Raw genomic sequence first — 16,454 nt, 5'->3', positions numbered from 1 at the left:
TTTAAAAACTTCATTTTTATCATATTTTTGGTATTTTGTACTTGTTTTTATTGACTTACGTCTGTTTTATGCTTTTTGTGTTTTTTTTTCAAACATTTTACACAGTGCTGGACTGAAATTTATTTTGTAAAAAAAAAATTAAGTCTTACTTCTCTTACTCCAACTTTTTTCCACACAGCAATTAATGTAAAACTAGACTAAATTCACTCTGATCAGTCTAAGATACATTCCTTCAAATGTCTATATGTCTAATTTTAAAGTCAAACATTTCACCTAAAATCACAGCAGCAGTCCTCCTTTAGGAAAAATAGTTGTACATGGCCTGTGTGGCAGGAGAAGCTCTGATATTCAGATTTTTCAGCAACTCCAAAGGATTGTTCTCGGGTTCTGCTGATGTCGGGGAAGTAACAGAAGGGAACCTCCATGACTCCTGGAAAGTCGCAGGGGTTGTTGGTGACACAGGACTTGGGAGAAGATTGTTAGGAGGATCCAGCAGGTTGTTTCTTGGCTCTACCCTGTGAGGGAGCGGTGATGAAGGAGAGCTAGTCTGGCGCCTTAACACGCTGGCGTAGGTCAGCTGGCCCAGCTGTGGTGTGGTGCTACCTGAAGTGGCCTCGGCTGACTCTGGCACAGCTGTAGGGGGTGGTGTAGAAGTAGAGCTAGCATCCAACTGAGGACTACCTCTCATGTACAGTGGCAACTGCCTGTCAATCTTAGGTGGTGCCACCGCTGCTGCAGCCCCTGAAGCTGCTGCTGCAAAAGTGTTCAACTTCAATCTGGGGACCGTGTGTCCAATGTGGATATTCCCCAATTCACTTTCTGTACTAGCATCATCTGTAATGAACTTCACCACATTGTCTATCTCAGACGTAGCAAGAATATCAGAGGACGCACTATCTTGTCTTGTAACCGGTGTTGCTACAGGGCTGGGTTGGGGACTGGCATCTCCATTCTCCTGCTGATCTCCACCTGGCGTCTTAACCAAAGAAGCATATTGCCTTCTCCTCAACCAGGGTGGCTTTTTCATTTCTTCTTCATATGACACTGGTTCAGAGGACTCTGTCTGTTCCATTTGTCTGTACAGAGCCCTCTGTTGACTGAACTGCTCTGCCATGTAACTTTTCTCTGGAGTTTGCTGCTGCAGTGTTGTCTGGTGTTGCCTTGCAGTATCAATATGGTGATTCACACCAGTGCCATTGAAGTAGGGCTCCATGTCAGGGGGCCTTGGGTATCTCATAACTGGAGGTTCTGGAAAATCATAATAAGTGTTTACAGCTTATGGTTAGCACAGAATTAACTTAATCTTTTGTAAGGTTTACAGTGTCCAAGAAGCAGAGTTAAATCATTCATACATTACTGAGGGCTAGTTGAAATTTCACAGGAACCTACAAATTTCATTCACGACAGAATTTTTTACCCTTTTTTGACAGTAAAAATAAACTTGACTATTATCATTTTAAAATAAAACAATTCCAGTGATTTACAATGAATCACACCTTTGATCATATCCTCTTGCTGTGTCTGCTCCAGAAGATGAGGGGGCACATGTTTTACATTTGGTAACAGAGTGAACTGGGGTGCACTTCTTGGAGAACCAGCCATGGGGCTGGCTCGTCCTGGAGACATATTGACACCAGGTGGCTGCGAAGCATCAGTTCTCTGTGCCAGCGGAGATGATGAAGGTGGTGACTGTGCAGCACCAGTTGTTGGTATCTGCATCATCCCTGGAGGTGATCCATGGGGCCTCAAATGGGGAGGCATGGCACCAAAGGGGTACGCCACCCTGGGAGGCACAACAGGAATTGTCTGTGGGTGAATAAACCCCTGTCCTGGTGACATGGGCCCCTGCATTCTGTACATATTCATTAAAGCTCTGTAGTCAACTTGGACCATTCCTGGGCGCATAAACTGAAGTGGAAATGACTGAGCTGGCAAGGCAGTATTGACACCAAGCCCCAGAGGGACAGGTGATGCACTCTTGGAGCTCTTGTCATCTGGTTTGGGTGTGGGCGTTCCAGACCTTGGAGACCCCATGCCTTTCTTGTCCTGAGACTCGGAACGCGGGGGCGACCTGACAGGGGAGGAGCCTGGAGAGGTTCCTCTACCTCCCTCAGCCACCAGATGATGAGTCCCCCTGGCTCTGTTGTGAGCAGTCATGTACGGGGGCACCATGTAGTATGGGTGTGACAGAAGTGTAGGAGGCATGGAGAACAAGTACTGTAAGTTGAAAAAAATGCAATGAAAATTTAAAAGCTCTATGTCAATATGTACATTTTCACTACTTCTTTTATTTTCTTATCTTAAACAATGACCACAATGTGGCTTCAAAGTGTAAAGTAAAATACACCAGTTTATCAACTGCCACCCATCATGCCAAACATAAACAATTTACCAGCAGCCATCTCAACCTTACTAAATACTCTGACAATGTCCTTACAATATCATGAGAAATTTCTTTAAATCAAATTGTCACCTTGCCAAAGTTGTCATTTAAAAACAGTTATTTACAACTTCAATACACTTACTGGTTGTGTCAGTGCAGCTGCCATCTGCTGTTGCTGTTGTTTATATTTGTACAGAGCATTCCCAGTAAAATGATGCCCGTATGGTCCTTTCACTCCCTCGGGTACAGACAATGGGTCCCCATGACGTAGTCTGTTTGGAACAAACTCTGGAGCCAGAGGATTCAAGACGTAGGTCTTCTTCAGTTCTACTCCATCCAGTTGCAATCGTAGCTGGGACCATGTCATTCCATACAGGCTGTTGTGTTGGTTGCACACTTCAATGAAGCGTTCCCAGATTTTTCTGAAAGTTACCAAAATTTTTTAATAATTAAAAAAATTGAACATTTTCATTACCTAAAGATTAATTTGATTTTTAGTTTAATTCAATGCAATGTAAATCTCTGAAGATTCAAAGTACCATCATGCTTATTATTCTTTTTTTCTCAATATTTTCATACAAATAAAAACAATGGTGACACCCTTGGTGATTAAAATTTTCATGACACTCAATAGTCATAATTAAGAAGGACCATAATCATGATAATATTTAATACACAATTACACATGCTTGATGAATTACACCCCCCCCCCCCCTTAACAAAAAAAAAAAAAAAAAATTAATAGATGGGGTTTTCTACTATCACTATATTAAGGTACCAGTAATCATACCTGCACTTCCCAATAGAACACAGTGACACAGGGTCTCCCACCACAGCTACCAGTGACTGGGCCCTAGTGATGGCAGTGGTGAGAAGTTTAGCATTAGACAAGAACCCAAAGTCCATAAAATCCTCCATTGTGGTATCAGTACTACAGGTGTTACGTGTACGGACAGTGCTCAAAAATATGGCACGGAACTGTTTTCCTGAAATATGAAATTGCGATTTTACATTATATGGTGTCACTAGATCAGGTGGCAAAATTTAGAAATCTGCTCTTAAATTGCTGGATAGTACTGTTAAAATTTTGCTATGAGCACATTTTGAAGTTACAAGCCTGCTGTTCACTGGCAATCTGTAACAACATTTTTTTTAAATAAGCAACATTTTGAGAAAAAAATTATTTAATTTCTAGGTGACATTAGACTGGTGATCAAAAACTACCACAAAACATACTGCTGGTGTTTATTTCATATCTGTAACACAGTTGCACAAAATAACTACTTGATACTTTTTCAACATTTTACCTTGAACATTGAAGACTCTCTCTACTGAAACTCCACCCATCTTCCTTTTGCGAAGTTCTGACCTTATTCTAACTACCTGAAAATTAAAATAGATAATGAAATATAAGATGTCCAAAATTCCCAGATGTTGCACAATCCCATGGTATGATATCAAAAAGAGACTGTCCTATTTAATCCACAACTACTTTACCCCCGTTTTCATTAAAATGAGTTGAAACTAGTATTCTTGGAGGTTATCAGAGGATAAAACAATTAAAGGAAGTATTTTTTCATTTAATCAGTGACTGACCTGGTCTGCATATGGAGACACTACTCCTATGGCACCATCATCTTGTGAACCCCAGGACTTGGGCCACATTTTCTTCAGTTCAGAGATTCTTTCCACTATCTCATACACCTGAAATGAGAGTGGAGCTGGTGGGTGAAATGGGTAGTCAAATAGGAATCCTAGATTTTAAATTATGATTCAAGTTAATGAAATAAGTTTTCAGTTCAAGACTGTCACAGCTGTATGCAAAGACATATCCAACTGATACATCATCTATTGTGCACAATGGTTTGAAACTTGTGATATTACAAAGAAATTCCAGCAACTGGCTATCAGTCATGAAGAGCGTTTACATTTAAGCTGAGATGATGTAAATAATTTTTTCATCTTACAAGAAATTTTATAACAAACTGCAAGCTTAGAGACACACACACACACACACACACACACACACACACACACACACACACACACAAAAAAAAAAAATCTTACCTCAGCATTATTATAAAATGCAGTGCTATTCTGGTGTTGGACATCTTCTCCTTTGGCAGTAAAGAAGGACAGGGGATAAAACACTTCATGCCTTGGCTGCTTACTTCCAGCTACAAGTTTGTTATCATAGAACAGTTCTGATGTGTAATCCAGTATGGCTTTGTGAGACCTGTAGTTTTCACAAAGAAGGATTTTGCAGGGCTGTTCTCCAGGGTATAAGTCATACAGCCTTTCTAACAGGGAAATGTGTAAATTCCTGCCCCTTGTGAAGTCAGAATGAACCTCTGGACTCATCTGCACACAGAAACATGGAGGTAGTTAAGGACTGGTATTTTATTTAAAGACAAGTACATTCTTTTATTTGCAAACTATGGATTTAACAAAAATAAGGGAAAAATAAGGGATTATACTGACTGTTAAAAAATAATATATATTCTTTCATTTTGCTCATTTTAAATCAATTATATACATCATTATGGCAGAAAATAACTTGTAGGAACAAAAAAGGTCATATGTAATAACATTCTTTATAGGAATTTACATTTTATCTAAAAAATGACTATTTTGGGGCAAGTTATCTTTTAAATGAATCCCTCAGCTGTTAAGACCCTATACCTGCATATGATCTCCAGCCAGCACAATTCTGGTCTTCTTGCTGGCCACAGCCAGTGGCATGATTGTTTCACACTCCAACGCCTGGGCTGCCTCATCCAGCAATATGTGGGTAAAACAATCTGGAAATTAATGGGAAAAAAAAACAATATTTGTCAAATATTGGTACCTCAATTTTTACTAAAAGTCAATTTTGTGCAACTGCACAGGATATCTTTCAATGATTGAAGAGTATATCTGTATTAATAATTTCTGAAAAGGGCAGCAAATTTTATGCCATTTAAGTCAAATCCCCATTCTACTTTTCCTTAGTTTTAGCCAATAAATAGTAGTCTTGTTAACTCATCAGAAACCCTGGTTATAAGTAGTAAAGACATTTACCAGGCTCTAATCCAATATCATACAGGTACTTTGATGTGCTGAGAGTTGCTACAATCACTCGGTGCCCCTCAATGTCCTCCTTGGTAGGCATGCGGAAATTAAAAGATGGATCTATCAAACAGTACTTCTGCACAGTCTCGTTCACTGTCTGTATCCAGCGGTTTCTGTAGTAGATTCTAAGTGGTTTGGCCTCTAAGTGATTGTCCTCTACATATGGATGGAAGTAGTCTTTTATGTACAGGTCTGCAGCACTGAAACAAGGAATAAAAAGAGATTTACAGATTAAATAATTAAGTAGAAACTCCTTCGTGCATTTCTTCATTATTTTGTAATATTAACAAGTATGGCAGCCATACCAGAGAGCCAATAACATATACTTTGACCAAGGTGAGATTTGTCTGATTGCAGCCTTTATATCAATTCAATAAGCAAAAAAAACTACAACATTATCTATGGAATAATAACCCAATGACATTATCCCATCATAGCTTCATGTGTAACTTGTTTGTTAACCAAAATATCTGCTATTTTCTTGGTTTCTTCCATACACTACCTATTTGAATGTGTACAAATAAGTATTCTGGTGCCTTCTTGCTGTAATATCTGTTTAGCAGCCTGAGCCAATGTGAAGGTCTTCCCTGTCCCATAAGGACCGACCAAAAGAATAGGGGGCAGCTCTATCTCCAGGGAGGTTGTCATTGCAACAATTGCCTCTTTTTGTTTGGTATTTAGTCTGGCATCTAGCTTATCACTCCACTGCCTGGAAATATATCAATGTCTGGAAGTTAACAATTTGATCGGAAATGTATATGTAGCACAAGAAAAGAAACAATACTTCTTAAATACAGTATGGAGGACCAGATGGAATTTTATTTAAATGATGCATACACAGAATGATAAAATATACTCTATTAGAATTAAATTATCAATCATGTCATACCAATATCTGATAAATAAAACATACTAAACATGTAATAATGCTTTGCATTATCAATTGCTGTTAACTTTACTGAAGCATATTAAAATCCAGGACCATTTAGTCCAAAAAAAGCTCAGTGCATAGTGGAACAGGCTAATTTCTCAGGTTCTACTAAAGAGGGAGGCACACAGTGAAAAAATTCTTTGCTTTATGTAATCATCATACTGTATTTATTAATTAATCAAATAAAAATATTTAACCTTATTAGCTGATTGAAACACTTATTCAAATACCTACTCACGTCGGTGAGTAAATTTGTCTTATCTGATTGGTCGTTAAGTGTTGAATATGGGACAATCCCCCCCCAACCATGTTAGTGCTATCTCAGTTACTGACTGTGCATGACATACATTGGTTAGGCACCTAATTACACCCATTTAGACCCAGGTTCACCACCTAAGCAACATTCTGCCTATCACTGCTTCACATACTGTCAGTTATTCAAATGAGGCTCACAGGGGGTACTGTATATGTAACTAAAGCTTGGTAAAATGTTCATAATACTTTCATCTTTAAGTTAAAAAGTCAGTGATGTAATAAATACATTATACAATCACTTACTGGGGAGATATTATCTATGCCCAATAAACCATTCCATTCAGATTATTACTAGTTGCTACATCAGACTTTTTTCTATTTTTATTTTCTTATTTCAATTTATAAATTAAATGAATAAACCTGCATAGAAAAGTACCATTAGTTCACCCTTTATGCTGATAATAAGTACTATTAGTTGACCACTAAATGACCACTAAATGCCTGGCGGCTATGATTGTAAAATAATGTCATTCAAAATAAAAGCATACCATAATCAACTAATGGTACTTAATTAAATTGTGTATATAAATATATATAGTACATGTGTATAGCTTTTGCCTTTGTGTCAGAGAAGTGCTGAGAAGACAAGAACACATGACAATATAACAACAAAAACAAACAAATAAACTGGGGATCCAATTTAGAGTTGTGGCTTTAAGTATTTTGAGACATGACAGATCATAGAAAATTTCAAGACAAGAATAAAATTAAAGAAAAAATCTTACACTAGTGAATCAGATATACTGCAAATAGTGAAGTGCACTGCAATATAGATATGGTAAAGCAAAGCTCACAAGACAAAACTACCAGTCAAGCTGTTTATTACTACTAGAAATAATTACCCATCCAAGTTCCTTCCCATGCTGCCAACAAATAGAAATGAATACTCAAAGTGAGCACATATCATACACATAACAATTTGTATGCTTAATTCTTTTTTTAGATGACATCCAAAACAATAAAAGCATGAAAACAATCAATGGTTAGCCTAACAGGAACACTGACTTGAATTTCACATAAAAGCAATATAATACCGAATGTTTTTCAGGTCTGACTTTGTATGTAAAGAATATTTTATAGTAATTTGCAAGAGCCACACACGCAATAACCTGTATGTACCATGAAGGAGTATATTAACAATATCTGTATATGTCAGATTTTTTTAATGCAGAATCTTTTTTTTTTTGTAAAAAGCACAAAATAATACCCACACCATATACATATAGTGAAAATAAAAGTAATGTATGTATATCTGCATACCTCCTCGGTGTCCAAGGAATGGAAATAGAATGATCTAAATCTGGAAACACTAGTCTAACGTCCTGTAGCTTGTCTATTGCATGGTGCATCTCACACACTGGGAGTCTGTTCAGCTGGAACTGGACCTGAAGATAAAATTAACATATATATATATATATCTTGTTACTAATTCTGTTCATAACTTAAATAATTGCTATCTTTTTAACTTTGTAAAGTTAACTTATACTTCTTACAAAATATTTCTAATATTTCACATCCTTTTTAAAGGAATTAAGTTTCTTTTTCAGAACATACTGATTTACAAAACCCATTTAGGAGATATAATAATAATAATAATAATAATAATAATAATAATAATAATAATAATGGACTCAATAAAATATGCACTAACAAATACCTCGGCATTTAGTTCTTTGTCTGGTTTGAGTCCTAACTCCTGCACACATTCCTTTGAAATTCTGACCATGATGAAATCCTTCCCCTTCTCCTCTACCATTGCTTCATATACCTGGTAAAACAATGAACATGAAGGCTACCAGTGGAACAAACAGTATTGAACTTTTTATGTTTAACATGCTCATGCAGCTTGAAATCCTACAAGTGAAGTTATGTGGTAATAGTTCATGTCTATCTATAATTGACATACTAATAAACAGGTACATTGACTTTTACTCTGACAAATTTTGACAAAAATTTATGCCATACCTGAAAAAGGTCAAATAATAATACAGTACATCACAGTTTTATTCAAACATAAAAACCATTTACTTTAGCAACAAATGCAATTGCATACATTTGGATGCCATGTTAAAATAATTGTAAAGGTAAAAATCAAACTGTTTATGAAGATGAAATACCGTGTCTGGTTCCTTGTTTTTCTTCTTCGGGTCAAAAGGAGCAAGAAGTACTGTGTTAACAGTCTGTAAAATCAACCGTCCATGCGAGGTGTCCTCAGAAATCTCTGTATTCAGCTTCATTCTAGCAAACAGCTCCCCATTCACAGCATACTTTGCTGTAGCATTGTTTGCTGGTAAAAGGATGAATTTGTCCACTATCTGAAGAGCTGTCTTCACATTATATCTGGAAGAAATTACAGTTGAAACATTTTAGACAATACATACATTTCAAAATTCTTCAACAAAGAGATAGCAAAAAAAAAAAAAAAAAAAAAAAAAAAAAAAAAGTGACTGATGCCCATAACTATTTTAACGTCAATATATACTTGTCATCCATTTAACTAGAATATTTCACAAAAACAAACCGATGAAAAAATTGCCTTATACCTATTCAAAATAAATAAGTGCCAGAGTTTGGGCATTTGCAATACTTTACAAAAATTAGTGTTATATAATTTTAATGGAACACCATTGTTGTAGCTTTTTATTTACCTTGCAATGCTTGCATACTGAGCCATTTCTTCAATATAAAGCAAGTCATGCATCCTTTGTCTGTAGTTCTCTGCAGAAAGATTAAGTTCAGCAATGGATGGAGACTTCCTGAGCTCTTCTGCCACTGGAGGCTGGTAATTTTCGAGAAGCTGTCGATCACCATCCAGTATAGGGAAGGGACTGTATAAGTAAAATTAATATTTAAATCCAATATACATGGCTTATAACAGATAACTGGAAAAATCACCATGGATATCCATCTACTCAAAAAGTGCAAGTTTCTGGGGTATTCAAATTGTTCCAACATAGCAATAGCTCTTACATAGACCACACTCTTTTACCTTAGTTCTGGAAAGCCATTCTAGATACCTTTTGACCTTTATTGTAGAATAAAAATTTAAAATTAAAAAAAAAAAATATGAAAAAAAAATCAAGTAAAACAAACATCTAGGCGATACAAATTGCACACCTAGGTTTGTATTGTATGATCTCAAGTTTTGCCAGATCCCACCGTCCTTTCTCAGAGATGATGAGATCTTGCTGCAGCTTCTCAATGTCGCTGACAGGAGTGGCATCCACACAGAGCTGCTGGTAGAGAACTGGCTCACTACCAAAGTCAAACACTACAGACTGGCGGAATGTTCCAAATATCTCAGCTTTAAATACAATCTGGAATGAAAATATTAACTTGTTAAATTGATGATACACATGATGATATTGCAAGAAATGATTTACTTTTCTGTAACCATTTCTCAGTTTACAGACTGAAGATGTTCATAAAACTATTGGATCATGCTCATTTTTAAGGGCACCTTAATTTTTATCAAAAAAAAATAAAAACAAAAAGTCTCACAGTAAGTCTAAAGTAAACCAAAAGACTGTTGGACAGTTATAAGATGAACAACAGATGCATCAGACAACAAAAGCAATACAGACAGCAATCAAAATATATACAGACACAAAATATCTGTTTCTAAAAATCTTCCAAACATTCTAATATATTTAGATGATAATATTACCTACCTTAATTCTGTACACATTCTCATTATTTCCCTTCAGTTTTATACTGGGATTTGTCCATTCCACACAATTGTCTTCTACTTTCTGTATCTTCTGACTTTTCTTTGGTCCTACAGTAACACTGCCTATACTATAGTGGGCCCTGGAGGCATCATCTAATAGAATAATCCTATGTAAGCAATCCTGAAATAAAAAGGGACCAAGTAAGACAGATACAGAAGACAAAGTGCTGGTGATTACAGTAAGCTAATTAAGTCTGTAAAACAGCACATCTATTCAATATCAATATACATAAAGATCTAACTTTTAGCAGTTTTTACACACCATAAAAATGTCAAAATATGATCAACAATGCAGAATCTGTTACCAACAGGGACCAGATGCATTTCGTGGTAGTTTCTACATTTTTACACGATAAATGGAACATTTATATTGAATACTAACTCTACTCGTAAGTGTAAATGTCCAGGCATTTGTACATCTCTTGGTTGACATGGTTACAGTCAGGTCAGAGTTCACATGGACCTTCACATTCTCAATTGCCTCCTTCATCTAAATAGATTGAATAAAAACATTTGATTATTAAGCCAAGATTATATTCTTCCTATCCTATATATACATTAATCATACAGAATAGTTTATATCTACAAACCTACCCATGAAAATTTGCTTTAAATTATTTATCAATAAAGAAAGCTTGATTAACATCTTAAACTCAATATTTAATACAAGAAGGGGTCTGCATCAAAGGAAGTGATTATAAAATATGTTAAAAGCTACTTAAACAAATAGATTTCACTTACTACGGCATCTTTATTCTCTGCCCTTATCCACTTCTCCATTAACAGCTCTGCATATGATCTCTTTACAGCTACTTGATCTCCAGAAGATGTACTGTTATGCCTTCTGTAGTCAAATCTTTGTTTCCACTCAACCAGCTCTGCATCAGAATGAGCATGTGTGCAACGAGTGCCATACTTGCATGTGCCCGATGTCTGTTGCCTTAAAATGTGAGAAAAATGCACTGTTCAGGCTAGGCTACAATATCACATTTATGAAAATAAATCTACCTTTATAATGATGTTGTATATCATTATACTTACAAAGAATACAGTAGGTCATATTTTTTACCTGTAAATATCTTCATAAATATCTGATGAAAACATCATGTTCCTATCTGTTTTCAATCAAATCATGACTGGTAATAATGCAGTTGCAAAATGAATATTCAAAATATTTCTGATATGAGGAAAATGCTTTTGCAGAATAATTCAGAACAATTACCTAGGGCAGATGGTGTATTCTTCACTGGTCAGACCTCTAGGAGGAGGTCGAAATTTCCAATTTTTATCTTCCTCCAGACTGACAGATTGCCTATGGACCTCACTGCTTAGGTGAACATCCAAGTCTTCATTGTTCTTAAACTCCATGCTGCATGGCACACAATGTAGCTGTTTGGCAGTATTGTCTGACTTGACTGAAGACTGTGATGAAGATGTTGAGTCTGAAGGTATACAATTGCAAAAAGGTTGTTTTGGGTGAAGAGATTTGATTCATACATTGTTGATAAATATATGTTTCTGAACCCATCTTTTTTTCTTCATCAAAGAAAGGCCATCATTGGTTCTGTAGTTTGTAAAACTGGATTTAAGACATTACATATCTTTCAAATATTGGCAATTTGACTTGGACAAAGCTAAGCAGATATTAGAAAAAAAAAGTTCCAAACCTGAGTCTGTGTTATCATTATTTCTGGATCCATTTTGTAGTGCCCCAGGCAATGATGTTTTTATTTGCAAGGGTATTTTACTGACATTTCCAGATGATGTGGTAACATTAAGTGATATATTATCTGGGTCAGCCTCTTTTCCTTCTGGTGGTGTTCTTTCCTCCCCATCACCCCTATCACCTCTATCAGACACAAGAACATCATCATCTTCTTCATCCTTCAAAGACAAAAAAGTTAACATTCACATAAAAAAAAAACTAAATTGGTGACAAATGACATTAAAATCCCAACTAAAATAAGATCTCATACAGTCTTCAATGAAAGTAAAAGATTCCAAATTTGTCCTTTCTCTGTAAAGGTGAATATTTTGATATTAATAATTTAGTTAAGAACATCAGAACCTGCTTACCTGTTCTTTCATAGCATTGAGGATTATTTCCAGTCTTTCCACTTCTTTCTTTGCTTGAGCATTCTACGTAAATATGAGGCAAGGAATATTCATTTAACACAAAAATCCCTCTATCACTCAATTCAACACACAAAATGAAAGAAATTATATTTAATAAATAAATAAATAATAAAATAAATAAATAAATAAATAAATAAATAAATAAATAATAATAATAATAATAATAATAATAATAATAATAATAATAATAATAATAATATGGGTGTAGGTAATAATATATAACAATGGATGCAAGAAGCAGGACACTGAAAGGGGGTGTTCTAGCCTCTTTACGTAAAAATTATCAAATGAAGAAAGTTGCCAATTTTATTTTTTTTTCCTTGGGGGGGGGGGGAACTTCATTTTTTCCACCTTCTTTTTCTACTTACTTCTATAAAATGGTATTTTTACATATCTACTTCACAACATACTTGTCTGACAAGCTTCTCATTAACATTTATGAACTGAATAGCTTTCTCACCTGAGAGTCAGCTGCATACCACCGTTTTGCTGTCTGATGTGCTTCTGAAAACCTTCCTAATCCATTGCACAATGCCTTAATTTTTCTGGCATAAGCCCTAGTATTCTTCGTGTCAAATTTTAGAACTGAAAAATAACCAGGACAATTGGTTTGTTTTTCAAAAAGTAAAACTATCCACATGGCCAGACATTCCCATGTGGTTTATAGTTTAAAATCTGCATCCCTTTTTGTTGGGCAACAAGTACATCATAAACACTTCAATCAACAGTTTTCTAAGCCATATTTCAAGAACTGCAATGCAGTCATGTATGCTATATTTTGATTGTAATATTGAATGCAGCAAACACTTGCTTCATTTATGAAATATTTACATTATTGATTCTCCCTTTAACTGTCAATTCCTGTCAACAATACAAGAAGATCTCTGTGGTCAATAACATGACTAAATATATTGATTGAGGCCCTAAATAAAAGCTTCTCCCATTGGCTTCTCTTCCAAGATGTATTAGTACTTTGATATAAAAATAGTGTTGTCAAGGTCATGGCAGGTAACGGGAGATTAATTTTTAGGACATGTTTTCCTCAGTTATATATGCACATATCTCATTTGAGGTAAAGTTGAAGATCATTTCTCAATATAAACAAGACCAGAGATGATAAAAACAAAAAATTATACTTTTAGTTCCTTTCCAAAATCTGGTGTTCTCAAGGCACAAAAGACCACTGCAAGTTGATTCTTTTCACAAAAATTCTTCAAATGTTCGACCAAACACTGACCAAATTTTGCCTAGATTGAATTTTGAAGTAAATTTTTCTTGCTATAGAACTTTGCCAAGATATAAACTACAGCACATAAAAAACTTTCTTCATTTTTAATGGATTTTCATTTTCACTTTTATTTGGGACTGATATATCCTTTTCTCCTCAAATAATATAATAAAAACAATGAATCTTGAAAAAATATTGAAGGCCTCTGATCTTTTTTTTGTTGTTGTTGTTGTTAATTCTAAGCACAAAGAGACAGGTTTTTTATCCTACAAAAATACCATGGCTTCTTAATCAAAAATCAATACTTGATAACAGACTAGTGGAGACTGAGTACATTACGCCTACTAGTCATACCAGTACACTTCAGAATTGTTTTATGGCTATTCCCTGAAACCACTTTACATTTCATCGATCACTGACTTACTTGTTGAACAATCTTCTACAACATTCTCAAAAAGTTTCTGAAAAAGATAAAGAATTACTAAAAAACAAACAGACTCAACAACAAACATATTTCAGTACTCACACAGATTTAACAATTACTAATGATTTGCATAATGCTTTATAAAAAAAAAAAAAACTTAATGTCTACAGCACATCTTGATTTTAAAGACTTAATATTAACTAGACAGCAAAGCTGGCAAATATACAAACACCTTACAGGAAACAAGACAGCTAAGCTGACAAATGTTTAGACATTATGCAGAAAAAAGTGTACAAAATAATATTTTGGCCAATTTTGATGCATTGTTAGATAAAGCTTTAAAACAGCAAAATCACTCTTATCCTCTTACATTATGAACTACAGGTAACATAGACATTGAAAAACTAGCAAGTGATTCAGTTACATGGGATATAAAAGCCACTGAAAATGCTGTGTGAAAAAAAAAAAAAAAAAAAAAAGGAAAGAAGAATTACTGTAAATGTAAACCGAACATGCCAATTTTCCACTCGGTAAATTTAAAGTAAAACAAAAATACTTTTTGCAGCGTTTGTATTTAAAAACAACTTGTTGATTACTAGTATTTTACTGTGCTGTGCAAGAAAATCATGTCAGCTCCACGCTGGATTAAGAAAATACACCATATTGACAAAATAAGATTCTGTTTGTCAAAATGATAGGCAGCAATTGTGAACCACATCATCACTTTCTGCTCACCATTACCAATCATTTAATTCAGTTTGTTATTCCAGCTTACAAATATTTTGAAAAATCATCCTTAAAAACATCAAGGACAAACAGACTTCATATCCATTAAACATTTTTGGGGCAACTGACAACATAGTTTTATGTGTCAACTGAGCACATTTTTTTCACCCATGCCACCAGTCACCGCTCATGCCATCTTTATGGACATATATAACACATGCAATGTCTGAGTTTTTTGTACTCAAACTTTGTAAGGTAAGCTAAACCCCACTTAAAAGTAAAAACAAGGCTTTTTGCACTTTGGCATATGCAAAACTTCCCTATTGTAAAAAATGAATCACCTATCCCTTACCTGTTTCAGATAACAAGATGATCTATTGAAAAGCAGCGTGGCTTTTGTATCTTTAGATGCAGTCTGGGATACACTAGATAAACACAAGGTATAGTGTTTAATGGCTTCATCATATTGGCCCTTTTGGAAGCACTCACTGGCCCTTGTTTCTAAACTTTTAGTAGCCATAAGCAGTGTTACATTCTGGGGATGAGAGGCAGCCTGTCATCCCACCTCAACTTCCAACAATCCAGTATCCTGAAATACAGTTTAAAACTGTATGTTATGTTTGCTCTCTGAGATCATGTTATCATTAGCTGACAAACATATATAGATAACACCTCAATTTTATTTGATTCATTAAGTAAAATATCACACTTATTTACTAGAAAACAAAAATAGCTATAACATATAGTTCCATTCACAAAGGAACACCTTAATATAACCAGAAATATTTCATATCACAGAATATTGTCAATGAGATATTTCTGGATGAATCATTCCTTAATTCAACTTGTTGTGCCTGACTGGACAACATTTTACATTTAACTCATAACCCTGTCATGTTCGAGGAAATTAAAACAAATGTCCTGACATGCCCTTTTAGATTGTAACCTAATTGCCAAGACAGTTACTGTGAAATGTGACATCTCACAGATCTTGATTTTCCACTTGAAAAAAAAAAAACAATATTACTCATTGAATGTCATGTGTTTATACATAGTTTTTTTCTTTTTGGTTTTGCTTATGCACATATGCCAATACTTCTTCTTTACCAAAGCAGGTTTTTTGTTGACTGTTCATATTTCACGAAATGAAAACATCTGTATCCACATTTATCGAGAAAAAAACTTTTTGTTCTTTTATAGTGAAAGTAATGTGGTAGCAATTACTAAAATGTAAACAAGTGAAATATTCTCGGCATACGAGTTTCATGTATTGGCATAAGATTAAATGGAGTGACGATATACATATGTTCTGACAAATATATGATAAAAAATAACCACTATGGAAAACAATATAAGGAATAAATCATCAAAACAGTTATACGTACCTTCTTGAACTCCATTCATCGCAGCGCCATAGTGAAAATGTGACGTCACTGCGAAAATTTGCGGGATTTTACGATACTTCCTTGT

General features: G+C 35.0%; 1 protein-coding gene across 2 annotated transcripts; it reads right to left on the bottom strand.

Moving 5' to 3' along the window:
• Window positions 1-129: 129 nt before the first annotated feature.
• On the bottom strand, window positions 130-16,439 carry LOC106153515 (ATP-dependent RNA helicase with zinc finger domain-like). Of its 2 annotated transcripts, XM_087006296.1 has the most exons (26): window positions 16,370-16,439; window positions 15,337-15,573; window positions 14,259-14,295; window positions 13,067-13,191; window positions 12,547-12,609; window positions 12,138-12,354; window positions 11,693-11,912; window positions 11,212-11,410; window positions 10,853-10,960; window positions 10,412-10,591; window positions 9,858-10,057; window positions 9,389-9,568; window positions 8,858-9,080; window positions 8,398-8,508; window positions 8,001-8,125; window positions 7,583-7,603; window positions 5,997-6,203; window positions 5,444-5,694; window positions 5,066-5,184; window positions 4,451-4,744; window positions 3,980-4,087; window positions 3,691-3,766; window positions 3,174-3,369; window positions 2,526-2,805; window positions 1,497-2,217; window positions 130-1,248 (listed from the first exon to the last, which is right to left on the bottom strand). In XM_087006296.1, the coding sequence occupies exons 2-26, from the start codon at window positions 15,502-15,504 to the stop codon at window positions 299-301; spliced, it is 5,379 nt and encodes a 1,792-aa protein (XP_086862422.1). In that variant the 5' UTR covers window positions 15,505-15,573; window positions 16,370-16,439; the 3' UTR covers window positions 130-298. The 2 variants fall into 2 exon arrangements, with proteins under 2 accessions (XP_086862422.1, XP_086862423.1); XM_087006297.1 differs by lacking the exon at window positions 7,583-7,603 and having other exon boundaries at window positions 16,370-16,438.
• Between the last annotated feature and the right edge of the window lie 15 nt (window positions 16,440-16,454).

This window comes from Lingula anatina, chromosome 2 (genome assembly GCF_051362555.1).
Source record: "Lingula anatina isolate TDL-2025a chromosome 2, LinAna3.0, whole genome shotgun sequence".
Lineage (NCBI taxonomy): Eukaryota > Metazoa > Brachiopoda > Lingulata > Lingulida > Lingulidae > Lingula > Lingula anatina.
The sequence above is the reverse complement of the archived record's forward strand: the minus strand, read 5'-3'. Positions and strand labels throughout refer to the sequence as shown.